This window comes from Vulpes vulpes, chromosome 9, assembly GCF_048418805.1.
Source record: "Vulpes vulpes isolate BD-2025 chromosome 9, VulVul3, whole genome shotgun sequence".
Taxonomy (NCBI): domain Eukaryota; kingdom Metazoa; phylum Chordata; class Mammalia; order Carnivora; family Canidae; genus Vulpes; species Vulpes vulpes.
The window spans coordinates 59566190-59588188 of record NC_132788.1 but is presented as its reverse complement, the minus strand read 5'-3'; the positions used below and the strand labels follow the sequence as shown (position 1 = coordinate 59588188).

At 42.5% G+C, this 21999-nt stretch overlaps 1 protein-coding gene across 1 annotated transcript in view; it reads left to right on the top strand.

Moving 5' to 3' along the window:
• SYN2 (synapsin II) overlaps nucleotides 1–13842 on the top strand; it is a 197422-nt gene extending 183580 nt beyond the window's left edge. Inside the window, exons 11-13 of the mRNA XM_072720275.1 lie at nucleotides 6155–6215; nucleotides 10310–10529; nucleotides 12931–13842. Coding sequence (XP_072576376.1) covers nucleotides 6155–6215; nucleotides 10310–10529; nucleotides 12931–13066 — 417 coding nt within the window. The 3' untranslated portion in view covers nucleotides 13067–13842. The remainder of the gene's footprint in view (nucleotides 1–6154; nucleotides 6216–10309; nucleotides 10530–12930) is intronic.
• Nucleotides 13843–21999: the final 8157 nt, after the last annotated feature.

Genomic DNA, 21999 nt, shown 5'->3' with positions numbered 1-21999 from the left:
GAAGCCACCCAACGATACTTTCTACATCAATGCATTAAATTCTAGAGTTTCATTAGAGTTGCATTCCTTTGGATTGATATTTATTATCATTTATATAATAGTAATGATGCTTGCTTATATCATTGCTTTGACTAGCACCGTACAGTTTACAAAGCACAGACATTATTTTGAGTCTCACCACCCTTACATGAGATAGTAGGGCTCATGTAGGATAGTAGGATAGATACCAGATAAGGCTGGTATGTCTGTCTCTGTTTTGTACATCGGCAAAGAGAATGCAAACGACTTGTCCAAAGTCATGCGGTTTATAAGCAGGAGAGCTAGGTCTTCTGGTCCCCAGTTTAGGGGGACCCAGTTTAGGGAGTAGTATACAGTACTATGCACTATGCCTTTTTCATGTCCCCACCAGAGCACTGGGGAAGGTAAGAATGGAGACAGCTGGGCCTTTGTGACCTTGTGTAAGGGAAACCCTTGTTTTCCTTCTCCTGACAACCAAGTGATAAACCTGCCAACCTAGAGGAGTCTCTGAGCTACACCTGCCTTTCCTGCCTCCCTGATTTCTCAGACCCACCCAGTGGGTTCAGCAAAGTGAGATACCAACCCAAGTGGCTTTGATGGAAAGCGGTAACACACTCTACTTGTCAAAAGCTTCAAAGCCTGTGCCTGTAGACACCCCTGCTCAGACCCAATAGCTCCCGGGTGTTGCTGGGCTTAGACTCTGCAGCTAAGGAGGGCTTGTCTTCTATCTCAGACACCTAAAGAACTGAAAAATACAGGAAAGTATTAATGGAAACCCAGAACCAGACAGCCTATGGAAGTCATCTGCCTATAACTTCATAACATCCTCCATAGCATCTCTGACCAGGGTTTTCCTGGCCCTGCTTAAACACCTCTAAGACCAGGAAGCTCACTATGCCCGTTATTCCTTGACCTTTGATCGGATTTACATTTGATCTTCTACTCAGTCTTAGGTGCTTCCATGGTTAGGTCACTTAATCCTTGCAATTGGTCTGTTTGAGGAACTGAGACTCAGAAATTAAGTAACTTTCCCAAAGTCACATGAGGAAAGATGCCATTTCCATACTTCTCACCATGGGTACAGCTCCAGGTACCCATTTTTCCCTCATGTATCTATTTTAATTCTACTGATGTCCCCCTTATTTTTTTTAACATTTTATTTATTTATTCATGAGAGACAGAATGAGAGAGAGAGCCAGAGACACAGGCAGAGGGAGAAGCAGGCTCCATGCAGGGAGCCCAACATGGGACTCCATCCCTGGTCTCCAGGATCAGGCCCTGGGCCCAAGGTGGCGCTAAACCGCTGAGCCACCTGGGCTGCCTGATGTCCCCCTTAAAGGAACAGCCAGAACTGGTTGCATTGCTCTCTTGTGAGGCTTATCAGCTAAAAGGGCAATGGACCTGTGCCTTCCCCTCCTTGAAACACTGAAGCCCCTCTAACTGCATCAAATTTTTGGCAGCAGCATTATAGATGGAGACCCTCTGAGCTTGTTATCATTCTATAAAGCCATAATTGTTTGGTTTTTTTTTTTTTTCTCCCTTATGCTGCTGCCAAGGCTTTCCCTTTGACCATAAGGGAAAAAGGCCCTTCTTTTTTTCAGTACAGCTAAGCACAAACATTGGACTACACATTCTTACCTGTTTGAGTCAACTAAACTTCCTGAGGGAAACTGCAGCTCAGTCTGGCCATGAGCTCCTGCTGTGGGTTGGCTACAGTCCAGACTTTGGCAGTGACGCCAGAGTGGCCAGACTTCTGTGGAATTCAGCATCCCAGGCAGTTCTTGGTGACTGGAGACAGATCCCATGGTAGCCAAACCCCACGGGAATAGCCCTCAGCCCCAACAGATGGATGGCTTATGGGTGGAGCCAGAGAGTCTCAGCCTAGCAACGGACAGTCCTAGGGGACTCTTCTTCTACCCTTCATAGTCCCTGGGAAGTCTTCAGTCCACAACTTCTGTGGAGCCAGAAAAGGGTGAAGCTTCCTAGGCGCCAGAGAAGGGTGGCCAAGGCATATTCCCAGGCTCCAGTTCAAAGAACTGCCTCTGGGAGCTCTTCCTCTGAAGCTTTTGGAAGGGAACTTTTGGGCTCAGTTCATCCATGTCTTATTTATATATTTCTGAAGCTGAGGAGAGCCAGGGCCAGCCTTCATTGGTATGATTACTCTGTCAACTCATCCAGTGAGTGTCTGGAGTTCTACCATTAGAGATTAATCTATGGGATTTTAAAGGGTTTCTCCTCTCCCCACTCTCCCCTCCCCCCAAATCATAAATTGTCAGGGTAGAAGGAACCTTAGTGTTCACCTAATATATCTCATGTTTAGTGAAGGCATATTCTCTACAATATTTGGTCAGCTGATTCTCTAGCCTCTACAGGAACACACCCACCTTCCAAGATAGCCTCTTCCACTGATTTTACTATAGGAAGTTCTTCCTATAACTGAAATTCTACCTTTCTGAAGCTTTTGCCCAATGGTCTTGGTTCTGATCTCTTATTAAATGGTTTTCCATAACTCTATCTAAAAATAAAAATTCTCTTGGAGGAGAACATCTTAAGCTGTTCTTGACCAATGCCTGAGGTGATTGGCAGCCATGCGTGGTATGGGGTGAGGCCCCAGGGAAGGAGACTGGCAAGAGCCTATATAGTGGCTCCACAAACAATATGGATTTTGCTGTCTTTCATATGAGTATTCTTCTCAGGCAATGAGAAACCATAACACTGATAGATTGTCAGGGAGATCAAAGGAGGCTTTACTATCACAACTAAATAAGGTTCTCTGAAGCCTACGAATAGAGCACTGCAAGGGGTATTCCATCATGGGCATAAGACTTGGGTAACAGAATTTCAGAGGAAATTCCTCATCAATATCATTGTCATCTGTTGTATTTTACTTAGAAACTACAGAGGCCAGTGCTTATAGATATCTTGATAGATGGATGGACAGATAGATAGAAAGATAGATAATCTCACTTCACATCACAGAAACCTTTTGAAAATAAGTGGGTACAGAGGGATGAAATAACTTGCCCAAGGTCACAAAGCAATTAAGTGGCACACCTGGATTGAACCCAAGGTCTTCACAGCCCCAAAGCCCAACTTCCTCAGTCACTCTGCTATCCAGTCTTAAAGACCTACTGCTGGAGACCTAGGCAGCAATGTGTGTGTGTGGTGGTGGTGGTGGGGGGCCTGGGAGGGGGATTGAACCCCAGCCCCATCTTAGCATGCCAGAAGCCCAGGTAGAAAGGCCACCCTGTTATCTATGCACCCTTTATCAAACACTGTACACTGTATCCTGGCCCCAGACTTAACTAGCTGGCAACCAGGTCATGAGAAAGAAGAGATCACAGTGGGAATGAACTCTTAGGCTTAAAATGTCCTTGGGTTAGGAAGTCTTGATGGAAGCAATATCTGCTTCTTTGATACTTGTTTTAACTTTACCTTCTGTACCTGATATACAGGTACACATAGCAGACATCAAGTTTAGTTCCCTAACCTGAGCATTTTCAGAGCTGCTCACTAGAGTTGATACCAAATACTTACATGGTTTAACTTCTATGATTTAACAATATGCCTCTCCTAAAGAATTATACTCTAGTCCTTTTTGGATTTTCACATTATTTTACTTGCATCATTTATTTAACAAGCATTTATTAAGGATCTCCTATATACTCAGCCCTATGCTTGATGGTGTTGGTAAAATGATGATAGTCTTGAATTTTTCAAAATATTCCTAATTCTAACTATTTTAACTTTTTAAATAAATAGTTCCTGTTCCAGGCCATATGTCCCTATTTTTCTTTAAAAACAAGGGCATTGCATTTGTTAAGAATTCATGAGAAGATGAAGATACATAGTCTGTGCCTGAAGGATGTGTCAGTCTTCTTGGGCATATCATCTAGGCTTTAGGATCACAACACAGCATTACAAAGACCCTCTTTGGTAGTATGAGTTTCCTATATGCTGTTTCAGGATTTCAGAGAAGAGATCACAGTAGAAAGGGGCAGTTGGAAGGGAAGATTTCATAGATGAGGAAGAAAATTACTTAGACATCTAAGATGTTTTGGATGGGATTGGTAGAACAGGTGAAAAAGTATTCCTGTAGGGTACTCAGCACAAAAAATTATGTGTTCTAGCCTTGAGAATAAACAGTGAGGGATCAGGCCTGGAGGAGCCAGTATGCTTAAGACATGAGGGAGAGAGAAGGCTAGATTGGCCAATTCCAACCATGCTGAAGCAAGTTTTAGATGTCAGCCTGAGGGATGTGGTTGTCATCCTGCTGGCAGGTTGTCATCCTGCTGGCAATGGAAGAAAATTGACTATCAGATTGCCTGGCCTCACAGCCCAGCTGCATTAGCCTCTACTGTGTGACCCTCGATAAATTACCTGACTTAGTTTGGCCTCAATTTCCTTGTCTAAAAATTAGGGATGTTGATAATAATAGCATCTACCTCAGAGAGGTCTTATGAGGTATACAATATATCAAACTGCCCATCGTGTACCTGGCACATAAGTAGTATTAGCTATAAATTATTAAAGCAGTAAAGTGACACAATTAGGGAAGGAACATAAGAGGACACTAGGTAGGTACAGAATAGATTAGAGAGAGAGGAGACTATATCTGGTAGTGTAGTAGTAGTAGTCATTGCCTAGTAGTCTAAGCAAGAAATGGTGCAGGCTTGACCAGCAATAGTCAGGAAAAGGTGGTGAATCATAGATATTGAGAGGGAAGAATGGATGGGTCTTGCTCCTGACTGGATGGTGTGGTCTCTAGGTGCTGTATTGGTGGTGGGTATTTCAGTGCCAGAGCTCAGACCAAGCATCTTGGATCCCATGACAGTATTTGGAAGAATGGAAGGGAAGTGTTGTGCTTGCTGTGATCTGTGAGAGGGTGGAGATTGTAGATAGAACAGGTACCCTCTGATGTGGTGGCACTAAGTACATTTCAAAGGTCCTCTGCCTCCTACTGCCCCAAATCCTCTTAGTAAAATAGTTTTAGACAATGGTGTTAAAGACCATGACACTGGAGAGGGTAACACTTCAGCTCTTCTTGAGTGAAGCTGAAAAAGGCTGGAGAGGAGACTGATGGTGAGAATGGGAGGCCCATAGGAAATGGGGAACAGGAGAAGAAACAGTTTTCATGTGGGAGTAGGGCTGAGGGGCACGTCACAAGGGAGAGGAGCACTGAAAGAGGAAGCGGGAGCATGCTGGGGACATGCTCAGCCCATTTCACAGCCCTGCCCCTGCAGCTCCCTCTGTGACATCACCATGAGCACACTTGGCAACTCTTAGGCTTTATAGAGCATTTCCCTTGGACTGAATTTAAGCTACAAATGCTCACTGCCTTTAATTCAAATGGTAGACAAACTGAAGTCACGTGCATCTTCAATCCTTTCAGGGCATAATCAGAATCACAGCTGGGAGGAGAGGAAACATGGGAGTGGAGCCATGTTGTTGGGTAAAATGTAATTATGCTATCTGAGAAGGAAAAACAGCTTGGCCTTGAGCACTTCTACAAGCATTAACATCTTACCCCTTCCCTCTGGGTAAAGGAGGCTTGGGGGGAACAGAAGACTGGCCCCAAGTCCTTCCCTAGGGAGTTCCAGCATAGCCCAAAGAGTGGATCTGACCCCAGAGCCACCTCCAGAGCTGATTCCACATCAGAGTTAATTCCACAGAAGTGAGGTAAATCTGGGCTCATCATCTGGTCCAGCTCCTAATCTCAGGGGCCCTGAAGTGCCTAAAGCCCAACCCAATCTCTAAACTTTGGTGTTGATCCTCCCTTTCCTTCAGGAAGCTGGGCCTGTAAGTATTGAAGGAACTGGACAGCAGGCAGCCACCAGAGAAGAAACCAGGTGCTGTTAGAAGACCCAGAGCATCTAGACAGAATAAGTCTAAAAAGGAGGGAAATGAGAAGGGGGTTTAGGAGGTCTCAAGCCCACACTGCCTAGGAACCCTGCCCCAGCAACACCAGAGAGGCTGAGAACTCCTTTGAGGTATATTTCTGGAACAGCAGAAGCCTCTAGGCCAGATCCCATGGATCCCATCACATCCCACTGCACTCATGCCATGGAGCCACAGGGTTTCTCTTCAGAATCTGCTTGCAGTCTTGTTTTTATCTTTTTTGCATTTTGTCTTCCAGAGTGGAACACTTAAGGATCCGGACTCCAGCAAGACCCCACCTCAGCGGCCAGCCCCCCAAGGTTGTTTACAGTATATTCTCGACTGTAATGGCATTGCAGTAGGGCCAAAACAAGTCCAAGCTTCTTAAAGTGATTGGTAGTTCATTTTTCAAAGCAGAAATTTTAAGCCAAAAACAAACAAGGAAAGAAAGGAAAGCAGGGAGGGAGCAACAGACCCTCCCTTTGGTGCCGTTTCTGCATTCTTTCAATACTGACTGGACTGTGTTTTCCTATGCAGTGTCAGCTCCTCTGTCTGGTTGTTTACCTGTTCCTGTTCGTGCTTGTAATGCTCACTTATGTTTCTCTGTATAACTTGTGATTCCAGGGCTGTTTGTCAACAGTGTACAAAAGAATTGTGCCTCTCCCAAGTCCAGTGTGACTATCTTCTGGGTGGTTTGATAGTATTTTTTAAAGTATTACATAATGTGGGGTGAAAAAGAACTGGGGGGATGGACAGGGGAGAAACAAAGACCACAAAAATAAAACCCAACTCCTCTCCTCCACCTTCCCAGGCTCAGATTAAAGCGCCCCCCACCCCCTGCTTACCTCCATGAGTGTGCTTGGGATCTTCAACGAATTGTGCTTTTTGCTTCCTTTCTGCATGGCTAGGGTAAATAGAAGTTTAAGAGATTTTCAAGGTCTAATTTCCATAGCTTCATCCGTTGAATCTGAAGGCATCCACCTTTTTCTCCATTTGCTAAAATTTGGTGCAGTTTGAGTTTATGTGAATAGGCTGGCTGTGCCTGTAGAGCTCTTGTGTTTTTAGTGATGACATGAAATATAAAGAACAAGCTATTTCCGGGAATGTGTTCTGTACTTTATATCCCAGTGTACCTTCTTTTTTATTATTAACTAATTAGCTATGAGATTAGACAAAAAAGAATGGGGCCGCTGATGTGCAATATCAAAGTGAACTTGTGAGTATTTTCTGTGTGTTGATCTCAGTCCCCTGAGTTGTTTTTTCATTGTTGCTGTTTCTGAATTGGCCGTATTATGTGCTTCTGTGGAATTGAGGCTGATTTGTATTCCCCAAAGCCTGACCTATGTACAGAGATGATTCTTCAGCAATTTTGGACATAGGATGCAGGAAGCTACTGAAAGTCTGAGAAGGATTCGACCATCTTGCTCTTGGCCTCTCCCTAGGCAATCATGAGACCAAATGAGAAATTTCCCATTTCACAGAGTGGGTACACTGCCTACAGAACTATGAGGTGGATTTCTACCTTCATTTTCAGCTCTTACAAGAGCCCCCCCAGAGGCCAGAGAATGGGGTGTTTTATCTTTCCTGGAAAGACCTATCTCTGATTTTAGCTTGTGTGTGTTTGGGGCAGAGGCTCCACAGCCATGGCTCTTGAAGAAGCCTCACCAGTTTGTCCTCTTTCCTCTGACACAGAGTTCCTGGGCTATGCTGAGGCAGTTAATGAAAGCAGTGCCTCATCTTGCCATCTCCTAGCCAGGTTGGGACAGGCACTGAGTGGTCTCCTCTAGGATGGAGGTCCGTGGGAGTTCATGCCAGCAGTTTCCATTTTAAATAAGTGCTTCTAGCTCTACTGTTACATTCCTCTCACTTCTATGCTGACATGTTACTGTTCTGGATTCCAGGTCTGAGGAATAAATAGTGTTGATAGTATGATGTATGGGTCAAGGGCACATGCCCTAGTTTCTCCTTTGGTTGCTGGCAGATTCTGAGGCTACAGAGAAATGCACTGAGTGTGAGTGTTCTCATCTGTGATCCCTCCCTTAGATGGTGATGGTGATCGATCTGTTGTAAATATATACATATATGCATTTATGCACTTCCAGGTGAGTTGCATAAGAATCAGGTCCTTAAATACCTCCCAATCTGATGAAATGGTAGAAAGGAATAAAGCAACATTTCCCAGAATGGAGGAATACATTTTTATTTTTGTATTTTTCATTTTTTGTCCAAGTGGTGAGCTGATGGTGGTGTTGCTTCTCTGCATGTTATCAGTGTGAACATTCAGGTGCTTTTCATGTGACATTTGTGAGCCACAAATACAAAGTTGCCATTTGAATTCAGTCAGGCTCCAGAGTGGTGTTAGCCAAAGTTTCTCAGGTCGGGGAGAAACTGATTAGGGCTCCTACTGCCAAATGGAAGCAGGCAGCATAACCTGACTATCATGTGCCCTCAGGCAGCATGCTAAGGGAGAACTCTGTGGCCTGGGGGACATCCATGTCACAGTATAGGATTGCTGTTCAGGTGTTTTGTATCCATTTCTTTTCTGATGTTGTCCCCTTTTTTTGTACCAATCCAGCTGGGAAAACCTCAGCCAATGCTGGAAGTGTGATTTAAGTACCTCTCTTTTGTGACTCTCTTGTACAGCTTAATGTGCAATAAAGGAAAAGTTATATCTGTCTTCAGTGTTAAGTTGTAAAGTTTCTGGCTATTCAAGTATCTCTGTGCAAGTGGGAAAGAACTCAGGTTCCTGGTATAAGAGGTTGAGCTATCCACCTGCTGTACTTTGCAAGAAAAGGCTAATACAAATGATGCCAAACTTTGGAAGAGGCAAAAACTGGTTAACATGAAATATGCTGGTCTGTCGGCTTCATCTTCACTGGTTATCCAATTTGAACTTGGAACTTCAAGTTTTCAATCCCAAATTACATTTATGTATTTATTTATGTAAAACTAACTCTGGTATTCATTGGTAATTGATACAGTGGAGCCCACGCCATGTATAAAGGAGAGGCGCTGATAATCAGGGATGCACAGTGATGTTGATGTATAATTCTGCCTCTCCAGAGGGTATGGGTATTCTGGCGTTTCTAAGATACTAAGTTACAACACAACTCTCTTAGTTCTTGAGTTTCCATAAACCTGCTCCTTCTAATGGGCTCATGAACGTGGATACTGAGAGTGAGACTTGAGAAGTTGGATCTCTCAGGCCAATTATGCATCATTTCCACTAGTCAGTATGTACTGCTGGGGGCATCTTTTGACTTTGGACTGCAAGAACCACCACCACCACCACCACCCTGCCCCCGCCTTAAGTCTGAGCAAGCAGGTATCATACTTACTGGCTTACTAGACACCCCAGAGGGAGGATGGCCTTTTTTTCCCTCCAGGCCACCAGGTGGTTTTCTGTCTTATGCTGAGAGAATGGTATCCTGGTCCTTTTGGGGGTGGGGAGAAGGGTAGGGGGCTGCTTCTTTGTGGGATGGTGACCACAATAACCCCAGGGGAGAATAGGACTTGGATTTCTGGAGAATTTCACCACATACACTGGGGAGGGGGTAGAGGCTCCTGAGGATGGTACTATGAGGCAAAAGAGTACATGGAAACAGAAGATTCCCCTAGTCATGTGCTTGAGTTAATGTTAAAATGAAGCCCTGGTTGGGCGGAGCATGGCAATCAGACATGTGCAGGTCAGGAGCTGGACAAGGCCCTGCTCCGTAAAAACAATGCAAGTCTATGATCATTAATGATCATAAAGCACACAATACTTTTTTTTTTTTAAGCACACAATACTTTTTGAAGAACTTTCTTGTCCATTAACATCTTTGAAACACTACCAATCTTGAAAGACAACTAAGACTAGTTTCATAGTCTTGATGGTTATAAACCATCATAGTTTGATGGTTATAAACACCAAGGCCCAGAGAAGTTTGCTGACTTGCTCAGGGAGTCCCTAAATAGACTGTGTCTTGGATTTTCTGATTCAAAGACCTGTGCTTTTTCCATTGCCTTTGTACTGCATCTACTGTGTGGAACTTGAGACCTCCCAGTAAACCGTGGGGCAGGTTGCCCTATACCTGAGGAACCTCTGGGGAAGAATGGTGGGGTCCCTCTGTTCTGGGGGACCTTCTGTAAAAGAGCTTGCTTCTGGTCAGGGCCACTCATCCCATGGTTTCTTCCTTGTCCTCCTGACTTCTGCTGTGCCTGAGGTGCTGTGTGCCTCAGGAGGAGCAAGTAGTGGCAGATGTATGAGGGAAACCAGGGACTGGCTCTGGAGCCCTACAGAGCCTCGGGTAGCTTCTTATAATAGAGCTTATCCTTTTGATAATTAACTAACCTCACCCTTTAAGGCATAGATTCTAATAAGGAAACCCTTTGATATGGCTAAATTATGAAGTTTTTCTTGTACTGAACCTAGGGGGCCCTGGGCAACCCCAAGGAATGCAACCCCCAGGCAAGGTGCTGCCTCCACGCCGGCCTCCCCCTGGACCATCACTGCCACCTTCCTCCTCTTCTTCCTCCTCCTCTTCTTCCTCCACCACCCACGGAGATGCACCCTCCAGCAGCAGCTCCCTGGCAGAGGCCCAGCCACCCCCGGCTGCTCCACCACAGAAGCCCCAGCCTCACCCACAGCTCAAGTAAGAGACAACTCAGCAGCTCCTTCCCCTCCCCTCTTCCTGCCCCTCCTCACCGGCCTTAGGCTCCAGAGCTGCTAGAAAGCACCCTTGTTCAGGCTTTCTTCTACAGATATTTTTGTGGGGCTTTTTTTGGTTTTGGTTTTGGGTTATTTTTTTGGTTGGGGGTATGGTTGGGGTTGATTGGGGAGGGTAGAAAAGAAGGAAGTGAAAGTCTAAGGTCTAGCTAAAAGCTCAAACCCTCCCCTTTCTTCCTGGGGAATGCCAATAAGGCAGAGTTACTGCCCTTTTCCTATTCTTATATTAGCTTAGAGTGGTTCTTTCTTTCTTTCTTTCTTTTTAAATCCTGTCTCCCACTCTTTTTTCCATTCCTTTTCTGTGCGTGTGTGCATGTGTGTGTGTGTGTCAAAATTTTTTTTAAAAAATCCTCTTTCCTGCCTCTGACTCAGAATTTAGGGTGTGCAATCAGCAAGGCTGCCCAGAAGGAAAAGGGGGAAGTAGTTAAATCCATTTCAACTTTTTACCTTCAGCTTTGTCAGAAGGAGGTCAGTTTCTGGCGTGGCCATCAAAGGAAGGCCCAGCTAGAGACACCATGAGGAACTCCATCTTTTTGGTCTTCCTCACTCCTTAAAAGCTCCCCCTACACAGTCCTGCTTCAGAGGAAGAACTGAGGGTTCATGGGAAGCAGTATAGCTGTACTTAGGATGGAAAGCACCTGAGTTGGATGGTGCCCTCTCCCCCAGAACCAGAGATACCTCTCTCCACTGTCCCCAAACAGACCTCTGTCATCACTGTCAGCAGAGACAGGTATGGCCTGCAGGGATGGGAGTGATCCATCTGTGCTTCTCAGAGTGAGGTGATGGGAATCTTCAGGGAGGGAGAAAAGAAAGCCACTTAGACATGGTCCGGTCATGTATAGTTGAATAAACTGCTCAGAGATTTGGTTAGGATTCAGGCTCAGGTAGTCCAGATGACCACTTTCTCTGGGTCTTCCAACCCTCATGACTGGAGGGGCATCATCCACTACTGCTCCCCAACTCTGGCCAGTGGCACATTTCACCTCTCACCTGCCCCATAACCTCCCCTCAATCCAATTGTTTTCTGCATGCTGACTTTTAAAATCTCCCTTACCTTCTCATTAGTCAATTCTAGCCCCAGTCTGAGGGCCGATCTTTGGGCTGAATTTGTTGAATAGAGCCAACAAGCAGGAGGCTTATATGCCATGCCCCTGGCTGTGCATGCAGAGGAGGCCCTCCTTCCCAGAGGCCAGCATGTTTGGGGCTCATCCTCAACCCTAATGGAAGGCCATCTGTTCACAGTCACTGTAGGAGAGAAACTGCTCACACTCCCATAGAAGGGAATGTTGGGGACTGACACCAAATGTAGAGAAGGGGTGGGGGCCCTAAGACATCAGGAGAAGAGTTCTACAGCTAGAAATCATCAGGAAAGAGACAGTGAAAGTCAGGGAGACATGAGAGACCACTGGAGATACCATACCTTGTATTTTCTTCTCAAGTACTGGGTTTGGCCTCCCTTTGACGTTCTTGTCTTTTTCCTCTCTGAATCCCTAGGTCTCAGGGGAAAAATAGATTCCTAAAATGTGTGTGATTTGAGTTTTTAATGAGAAAACTGCCTAACGTCCTTGTGTACACCTGATATGTATCTCTTTTGCCCCTGGATATCCTGAACTGCACCGACTTCATATTAGGGCTCCTCTGAGGAAGGCTACAAAGGATGGTCATGTCCATTTTAAGAGCAGATAACTTGAGGCCTTAGTTTATTCCAAGTTTATTTGGAATCAGAGAAAAAAAAAAAGCAGAGTATAAAGACCTGAGAAGTCTTAGAGAGCATTTTACAAAACATCTGCACATGACAGATGAGAAACCAAGTCCAGAGAAGCACAAGACTGAGTGAAGGGCAGATCCAACACTTTGACCCAGGTCTTCTGATGCTGGCTTCACCACTAGACAGTTGATGGAAAAGAGAGTGCAGAGAGTCTAAGGTCCCCTAGCTGCTATATTTAATCAGAAGGAAAAGGTATAAGATTCCTAGATTAGTACTTACCAATTGGGACCTCTGAAATGTAGCTTGTAAGCCATTTAGTTTAGCATTAAGTATAAGAAACAGCTTTTAAGTCGCTCCTTCTCCCTCTTTCCTTTCTTTTTCCCCCCTCTCCCTTTCTCCCACACTGCCCCCATCCTTTTCTGTTTTAGCAGCACTGAAGGTGAGGATGATAGCACAGGGGCCTCCCTGGGTCCTGGCAGCACTCCACTGGCTTTCTCCTCCGTCACCCTGGTCTCCCTGGGGTGGGAGTGGGGTTCGGTTGTATATTCTCATGTCACCGTCTTTCCCTCCCTCACTGGGAACACCCTCTCTCACATTCTCTCTGGTTTTTATCTTCAAGCAAGTCGCAGTCCCTGACAAATGCCTTCAGCTTCTCTGAATCCTCCTTCTTCCGGTCTTCAGCCAATGAGGATGAAGCCAAAGCGGAGACCATCCGGAGCTTGAGGAAGTCCTTTGCCAGCCTCTTTTCAGATTAGCTCTCCAGATAACATGGGGGCACCTAGCCCAACCGGGAAAGGCATCTATCTGAGACATTTGCCAATAGTCAGCCACGCTTGGTGGTGTCCCATGACCTTGATGTGTGTGGCCCTTTCCTCTGCTCCGTTGTGCTAAGTGATATTGTGCAGCTCAGAAAAGACCATGCGAAAGTCTCAGGGCGAGTGCCTAACCAGCAAGGGGCACCTGACATCAGAGAGAATAGAGCTGCTTTCCTGTAGTCCTAAGCGCTTCCTCTGAGGTCATAGTTTGCTGTGAGTTTAGTGGCCTTATTGTGACAGCGCCGTCATGTCTTATTCTTCTTCATGAAACCAGGATTCCCTTCACTGAGGACTCTTGGTAGCTTAACCTCAGATGCAGTGCTAAGCATGCCCCCGGTTTAGTCAGTGCTGCCTATTTGGGGATATACTTACCCCCAAATGCTCTTGGCTCTAAGTGTTAGGAACTTACACACACTTGGATTCCGTGTCGTACATGTTTAGCTGTTTAAAACACACCTGCCCAACACAAGAGATTCCTCGACCACTCTCATGGCAAAGCACCTTTAGTCTGTCCATACTGGAGAGAACAAGATCCCCCCTACCTTTTCTCTCCTCCGGAGAGCAGTTCTTATGTGCGTGCTGCAGTGATCTTGAGCTCCGAAGCTGCATTGTAGAGAATGCATGCCACTGTAAACAGCAGTATGCCAAGTTTTGTGTTCATCTCCAAATAAATGTTAAGACATTTGGTGTAATAAAAGCAGCAGCATTAACCAGCATTTGATTCAGCTGTGAGGGATCCCCTAGGCCACCCTTTTGGCTGAGAGAGTATATGTGAGACATACGTGTGTGCTTGCAAGTATAGGGAAGGGAAAAGTCTAAGAGAGTGAAGCTGTTTTTGCCAGTATGTTTGTGAATGTGTTTATGTGTGACTGACTGTATGCAAGTGGTTGAGAGCATGGCTATCCTTTAGATGTCACATATACTGGGCCTCCTTGACATCTCCCAGTGAATGATTCCTGCAGGACAACTGAACTTCCTTTGGTAACTCAACATCTCTACAACTTTTACTAAATTTGTGGCCTTTCTAGTAAGCATAGCACCCTTCCTTGTTCCTATGGCATCCAAGTTAGACCTACTTGTCTGGTCCATCAAGCTCCTCACCCAAAGCCACATCATGGTGCCAATGAGGCTAGACCAACCAGCTCTGAGGAGTGGGATCCCACAAGCCTGGCCTCAGGCATCCTAAAGAGGTCTGTGATTGAGGGTGGGCTCCACAAGGGATTTCATTCTGGCTTCTTCACAGCTCACATAAGAGTAGGTTCCCAAAGATCACAAATCCTGTGAAGACAAGCACCACATCTGCACTAATAAATGGAAACCAGTATATTAACATTATATAATTTCCAACACATACCCATCCTGACTCAACAAAATAATACTCAACTGAACGCCGCTATCTTGTTAACCCTCCTCATAAGCAGTAGATGCTGAAAGGCCAGAGAGTGAAGTTCTCTGGCACCAGGGTCTCCTTTCTAACTCAGCCCATGGTTTCAAGGTTCAAGGATCCAGAATTCTACCTCCTTCTTACAAAAAATCGGAAGTAGAACTTCCCATTGAGTGGCTCACTGGGTGGGGTGGGAGGTGTGTGGAAGCCCTCCTCCCTCAACAACATACATAACTAGAGAATGAACTATTAAACTAAAGAAAAAGGTGGGGAGCAGAGAACTCCCTACACTCCAGGGAATTGATCTTCAAGGTTCCTTCTATTTCCAAACAAGAGTCTGCCATTTGTGGTCATTTCTGTCCCTTCAATTCTAAAAATGTTTAGTAGAATGCATTAATTTCATCAAAAAGCATTTCTTGAGCATTTACTATGAGCATAAACACTGTGATGGAGTCAAAGAAATGTTTACTAACATTTTCATAGTGCTTACTAAGTTTCAGGCACAATTCTAAGGTACTTAACATATATCAATTCATTTACTCCCTCCAAGAATCCTATATTATAGGTATTATTACTGTTTTATAAATGAAGAAATGGAGGCACATCAAGATTCAATAACTTGATCAAATTCACCGAGCTGGCATGCAGTGGAGCTTAGATTTGGATCCAAGCAGTATAGCAGTATAACTCATGGCCTTGACAATTTTGCTGTATTATTTTTATTTAATCTAGCAAAGGAAATAAGATATAATTTTATTAAATTGTATGTCATGTGAAAGCAAAATAAGAAATACACACAAAAATTCTTCACATCTATACCTTCTTCCTTCTTTTACCTTCTTTCTATCCATTGGCCCCAGGAAAGGAGCAGTGGGAGAAGGTCAGAGAACTTATTAGTGTTGACCCCTTGTCCTAGAACCATGAGTAACATACACAATGTATCTTATTCTGATTGAATATAGTTCTAGTTCTTAAAAAATTACTCATTCTTCCACATGTGATGTCAGACCAAAAACCACAAATGGCTTATTTAGAAAATGAGTCAGCCAGGAACTGCTAGGGTGACAAAAAGGGGAGGCATTTACCATAGGTCATGTAGCACCCTAGTCCAAAGGACACATGGATTCTACTCAACCCTTAGTAATGGGGTGGGGTCAGAGGTGGGGGAGTTCCATTTAGAAACACTCCTCTTGGCACATAATAAAGCTGGCCTCAGAGATTGGGACATTTGCCACTCACCACAATCAATAAATATTTAATATCGTGATAAAAATAAACGATCTAAACCTGGGATCTTCCAAGGTTGGTGATAGTTCACATAGATCTTGAAGCCTTCAGTCTGTAGGCCAGTCATGACCACTCTGCAGCCCTCTAGGCAGCTCATGAGGATTCCCTACCCATATCTTTACCCCAGATTAATAAGGATACAACACTTCATCCCAGCCCCATGGAACTTCCCATCTCCTTGGGTAAAGATTAACTAATTCTGCATATTTATTTGCTCACAACTCTTGTTTGTATATTTACTAAGCTCAGCACATTTTGTGGGAAGAAATAAAAATGGATTAAGCAAAAATTCTGCCCTTATAAAATTTACCATCCAGTAGAGAAGGTAGCATATATACAAATATAAAGAAGGAAGTGATCAGTGCTATAAGACATACACAGTCAAAATGTTAGTTTGGGAAAAAAATTAAGCTTGATAGGTATTGGTAAAGAAATAGGAGTCAGAATGCTTACACATTGCACATGGGAACATATGTTGGTACTACCACTTAGGGGAACAATTTGGCAATATTTAATGCATAAACCCTATTACTCAATAATTCCATTTCTAAAAAAAATAATAATTCCATTTCTAGACATCCACTTGCACATGTACTCAAGAAGGCAAGTAAAAGGATATTAGTCACAGCACCATTTATGAAAAAATGGAAACAACCAGTTGTCTCTCATGGAGGAATTAGAACATAAATTGTGATTTACTCATAAATTGGAATACTATATAGAAGTTAAAGAAATAAAAACATTTGTGGAATTCAGTTAAATTCAGATAAGATATGGAAGGAGAATGAAAAAGAGCCAAATAAGTGTAAAATGCAACAAGCAGTACAACAAGCAGTAGGTGTTATGGGATTGGAGCATACTTCTAGCTTGAGTGTCAGAGAAGGGGAGCACCCTACTAGTGAGTTGTGAGCAGCTCACAGGATGAGGAGACATGCCCACTAGAGAAATGGGGTGAGCACACAGAATACAGTCACTGAATTTTACAGCTGGAGGTTTCATCTAGTCCTATCCTCTCATTTTACAACTGAGAAAACTGAGGCCCAGGGAACTTAAGGAGCTGGCCAAGGTCATGAAGAAAGTTAGTAATAACGGTAAATGAGTCTCAGTTCTAGGTGTCTGATGGGCCATTTGAGACACTGTCCTTCGTAAGATAAATGAATAGGTTTCACTTCCAAGAGCCCTCCAGGGAGGCCTAGGCTTACAGAACATTTTAGAAGCCAGGAAAGAAATGGGAAGAGACAGTGTTGGGCCACAGGAAGGGGCTAAAATAAAATCTGAATTTAAATTCTGGCTTTGCTAATTATTAGCTAAATGACTTTGATTATAGCTTTTATGTGTCTCAATTTTCTCATCTATGAAATGAGAACAGTAGTACCTTTCTGAGGAGATTGTTTTAAAGAGTAACTGAGCTAAGCTTCATCAGTAAATTGTGTTGGGAATACTGGACAGCTACCTGCAAAAGAATAAAACTATATCACTTTCTTTCACCATACATAAAAATAAACTCAAAATGGATTAAAGCCTTAAATGTGAGAGCCGTTCTTCTAGACAAAATTCCTGGAAGAAAACAGGCAGTAATTTCTTTGACATTAGCTATTAAAACATTTTTCTAAATATGTCTCCTCTGGCAAGGGAAATAAAACAAAAGCAAAATTAAACAAATGGGACTACACCAAAATAAAAGGCTTCTGCACAGCAAAGGAAGCTGTCAACAAAACAAAAAGGCAGCCTACTGAATGGGAGAAGATATTTGCAAATGATATATCCCATAAGAGGTTAATATCCAAAATATATGAAGAACCTATATAACACACACACACAAAAACCCTGAATAATCCAATTAAAAAATGAGCAGAGGATCTGAATAGACATTTTTCCAAGAAGACCTACAAATGGCCAAAACACATTAGAAGATGCTCAACATCACTAATAATCAGGGGACTGCAAATTAAGACACAATGAATTATCACTTTATACCTATCAGAATTGCTAAAATCAAAAATGCAAGAAATAACAAGCATTGGCAAGGATCTGGAGAAAAGGGAACCCTTGTGCAGTTCCTGGGAATGCAAACTTGTGTAGACAGATGGTGTTTCCTCAAAAATTAAGAATAGAATTACTATATGACCCAGTAATTCCACTACTGGGTATTTACCCAAAGAAGGAAAACACTAATTTGAAAAGATATATGTACCCCTCTATTTATTGCAGTGATGTTTACAATAGCCAAGATAGGGAAACAACTGAAGCATCCAACAATAGATGAATGGATAAGGAAAATGTAAAGAACACAGGAGACTCAATTGGAAGGCACTTGGCTTATTGCTAAGTCCTAGTGGTCTACACCACCATCACCTGGGCCCTGGGCAGGTCTCTGTCCTCTGCCTCAGGCCATGGTGAGAACACATGAATAGAAGAAGAAAATTTCTTCTTGCCTCAATTCTTACTCTCCAGAATTCCAGTTTTATATATCATTTATATCAGATGTGCTTCTCTTGGATAATCCTGGTCTCAAAAAGCTAAATCAAATCAACATTCAAATATTTTTGAACAACTAGAAAGATTACCTGAGGATTAAGGAAACAATCTGTACAGTTGGAGGGAGAGAATGTGGCAGATGCGAGGCTTAGCATGACAAAAAAAAAAAAAAAAAAAATCAAAGTTCCCTACGTAAAGGCCCAAACACTGCACTATAGCAAGGAGGAACTCTGTAGAGGAAGGTACAATAGAAAAGAGCAGCTAAAACACAACAACAGAGTGTATGCATAATGTAGCAGAAGCACTTCTTGAAGTTGTTGTGTTTTTGTTTTTGTTTTTGTTATTGCTGTTTTTGCTGGATTTTTTTCTTTTTTCTTTTCCTTTCCTCCTTTCTTTTCTGGACACAATGACAGATGGAGAAATTCACCCCAAAAGAATGAACAGGAGGTAATACTCACCACCATGGATTTAATCAATACAGATATAAGTAAAATATCTGACCTAGAATTTAAAACAATGATTATAAAAATACTAGGTGGGCTTGAAAGAAGCATAGAAGACACTAGAGAATCCCCTTACTGTATGAATGAAAGAACTAAAATCTAATCAGGCTGAAATAAAAAATGCTCTTACTGAGATGCAGTCACAAATGGAGGCTTTAACAATGAAGCTAAATGAAGCTGAAGAGACAGTGATATAAAAGACAAAATAATGAAAGAATAAGGAAGCTGAAAAGAAGAGAGAAAGACAACTAATGGATCTCAAAGGGAGACTTCAAGAATTCAGCAATTCATAAAGTGAAATAACATCCAGATAATAGGGGTCTCAGAAGATGAAGAGCAGGAGAAAGGGACAGAAAATTTATGTGGACAAATTATAGCTAAGAACTTCCCTAACCTGGGGAAAGGAACAGGCATTCAAGACCAGGAGGCACAAAGGAACACCCTCCCCCCAACAAAAATCAATAAAAATATGTCAACACTTCAACATATTATAGTGAAACTTGCAAAATTCAAAGATAAAAAGAAAATCCTGAAAGCAGTGCAGGACAAGAGGTCTTTAACCTACAGGGGCAGACACATAAGACTGTCAGTAGACCTGTCCAGAGACCTGGCAGGCCAGAAAGGTCTGGCATGATATAGTCAACGTGTTGAATGGGAAAAATATGCAGCCAAGAATCTTTATCCAGGAAGACTGACATTCAGGATAAAAGGAGAGATCAAGAGTTTCCAGGAAAAACAGAAACTAAGAGAATTTGTGATCACTAACTCAGCTCTGCAAGAGATATTAAAGAGGATCCTTTGAGTGAACAGAGAGCCCAAAAGTAACAAAGACCAGAAAGGAACAGAGACAATCTATAGGAACAGCAACTTTACAAAGGTAATACAATGGCACTAACTTCATATCTTTCAATAAATACCCTAAATGTAAATGGACTAAATGCTCCAATCAAAAGACACAGGGTATCAGACTGGCAAAAAAAAAAAAAAAAAAAAAAAAAAAAAAAGACCCTCTTGCTGCTTATAAGAGACTCATTTTAGACCCAAAGACTCCTCCAGATTGAAAGTGACGACAGGGTGAAAAACCATTTATCATGCTAATGGACATCAAAAGAAAGCTAGAGTAGCAATCCTTATATCAGACAAATTAGACTTTAAACCAAAGAATGTAAAGGACATTATATAATAATAAAAGTGTCTATCCAACAAGAAGATGTAGCAATTATAAATATTTATGCCCCTAACTTGAAAGTAGCCAATTATATAAACCAATTAATAACAAAATTAAAGAAACACATTGATAATAATACAATAATAGGGGACTTTAACACCTCACTTGCTGTAATGGACAGATCATCTAAGCAGAAGATCAACAGTGAAACAAGGGCTTTGAATGACACAATGGACCAGATGGATTTCACAGATATATTCAGAGCATTTGATCTGAAAGCAACAGAATACACATTCTTCTCAAGTGCACATGGAACATTCTTCGGCATAGTTCACATACTGGGTCACAAATCAGGTCTCAATCAGTACCAAAAGACTGAGATTATTCCATGCATATTTTCAGGCCACAATGCTTTAAAACTTGAAGTTAACTACAAGAAAAAATTTGGAAGGACCACAAATACATGGAGACTAAAGAGCATCCCCCTAAAGGATGAATGCGTCAACCAGTAAATTAAAGAATTTGAAAAATACATGGAAGCAAGTGAAAATGAAAACACAATAGTTCAGAACCTTTAGGATGTAGCAAAAGTGGTCCTAAGAGGGAAATCTATAGCAATACAGGCCTTTCTCAAGAAACAAGAAAAGCCTCAAATACACAACCTAACCTTACACCTAATGGAGCTGGAAAAAGAACAGCAAAGAAAGCTTAAATCCAGCAGGAGAAGAGAAATAACAAAGATTAGAGCAGAAGTCAATGATATAGAAATTTTTTAAAAGGTAGAACAGATCAACAAAACTGGGAGATGTTTCCTTGAAAGAATTAATAAGATCAATAAATTCCTAATCAGACTTATCAAAAAGAAAAGAGAAAGGAATAATAAATAAGATCATAAATGAAAGAGGAGAGATCACAACCAACACCAAAGAAATACAATTATAAGAGAATATTATAAGTAATTATATGCCAACAAATTAGGCAATCTGGAAGAAATGGATGCATTCCTAGAAACATATAAAGTACCAAAACTGAAACAGGAAGAAATAGAAAACCTGAACAGATCCAAAACCAGCAAAGAAATTGAATCAGTAATCAAATATCTCCCAACAGGGGTGCCTGGGTGGCTCAGTCAGTTAAGCATCTGCCTTCAGCTCAGGTCATGATCTCAGGGTCCTGGGATGAAGCCCCACATAGGACTCCCTGCTCTGCAGGGAATCTGCCTCTTCCTCTCTCTCTGTGTTCTCTCTCACTCTCAGTATCTCTTAAGTAAATAAATTAAATCTTTACAAAAAAATGTTTTTAAATCTCCCAACAAACAAGAGTCTAGGGCTGGATGGTTTCCCAGAAGAATTCTACCAAACATTTAAAGAAGAATTAATGCCTATTCTTCTGAAGCTGTTTCAAAAACCAGAAATGGAAGGAAAATTTCCAAACTCATTCTATGAAGCCAACCTTACCTTGATCTCAAAACCAAAGGTCCCATCAGAAAGGAGAATTACAGACCAATATCCCTAATGAACATGAATGCAAAAATTCTTAGCAACAGACTAGCCAATAGGATTTAACCTATTGGCTATTTAGATTATTTGCCACAACCAAGTGAAATTTATTCTTGGGATGTAAGCGTGGTTCAACATGGGCAAATCAATCAATGTGACTCACCACATTAACAAAAGGACAAGAACCCTATGATCTTCTCAATAGATGCAGAAAAAGCATTTGACAAAGTACAACATCTTTTCTTTCTTTTTTTTAAATTTTTATTTATTTATGATAGTCACAGAGAGAAAAAGAGAGACAGAGACACAGGCAGAGGGAGAAGCAGGCTCCATGCACCGGGAGCCCGACGTGGGATTCGATCCCGGGTCTCCAGGATCGCGCCCTGGGCCAAAAGCAGGCGCCAAACCGCTGCGCCACCCAGGGATCCCACAACATCTTTTCTTGATTAAAACTCTTCACAGTGTAAGAATAGAGGGAACATGTCTCAATATCATAAAAGCCTTATATGAAAAACCCACAGTGAATATTATCTTAAATGGGGAAAAACTGAGAT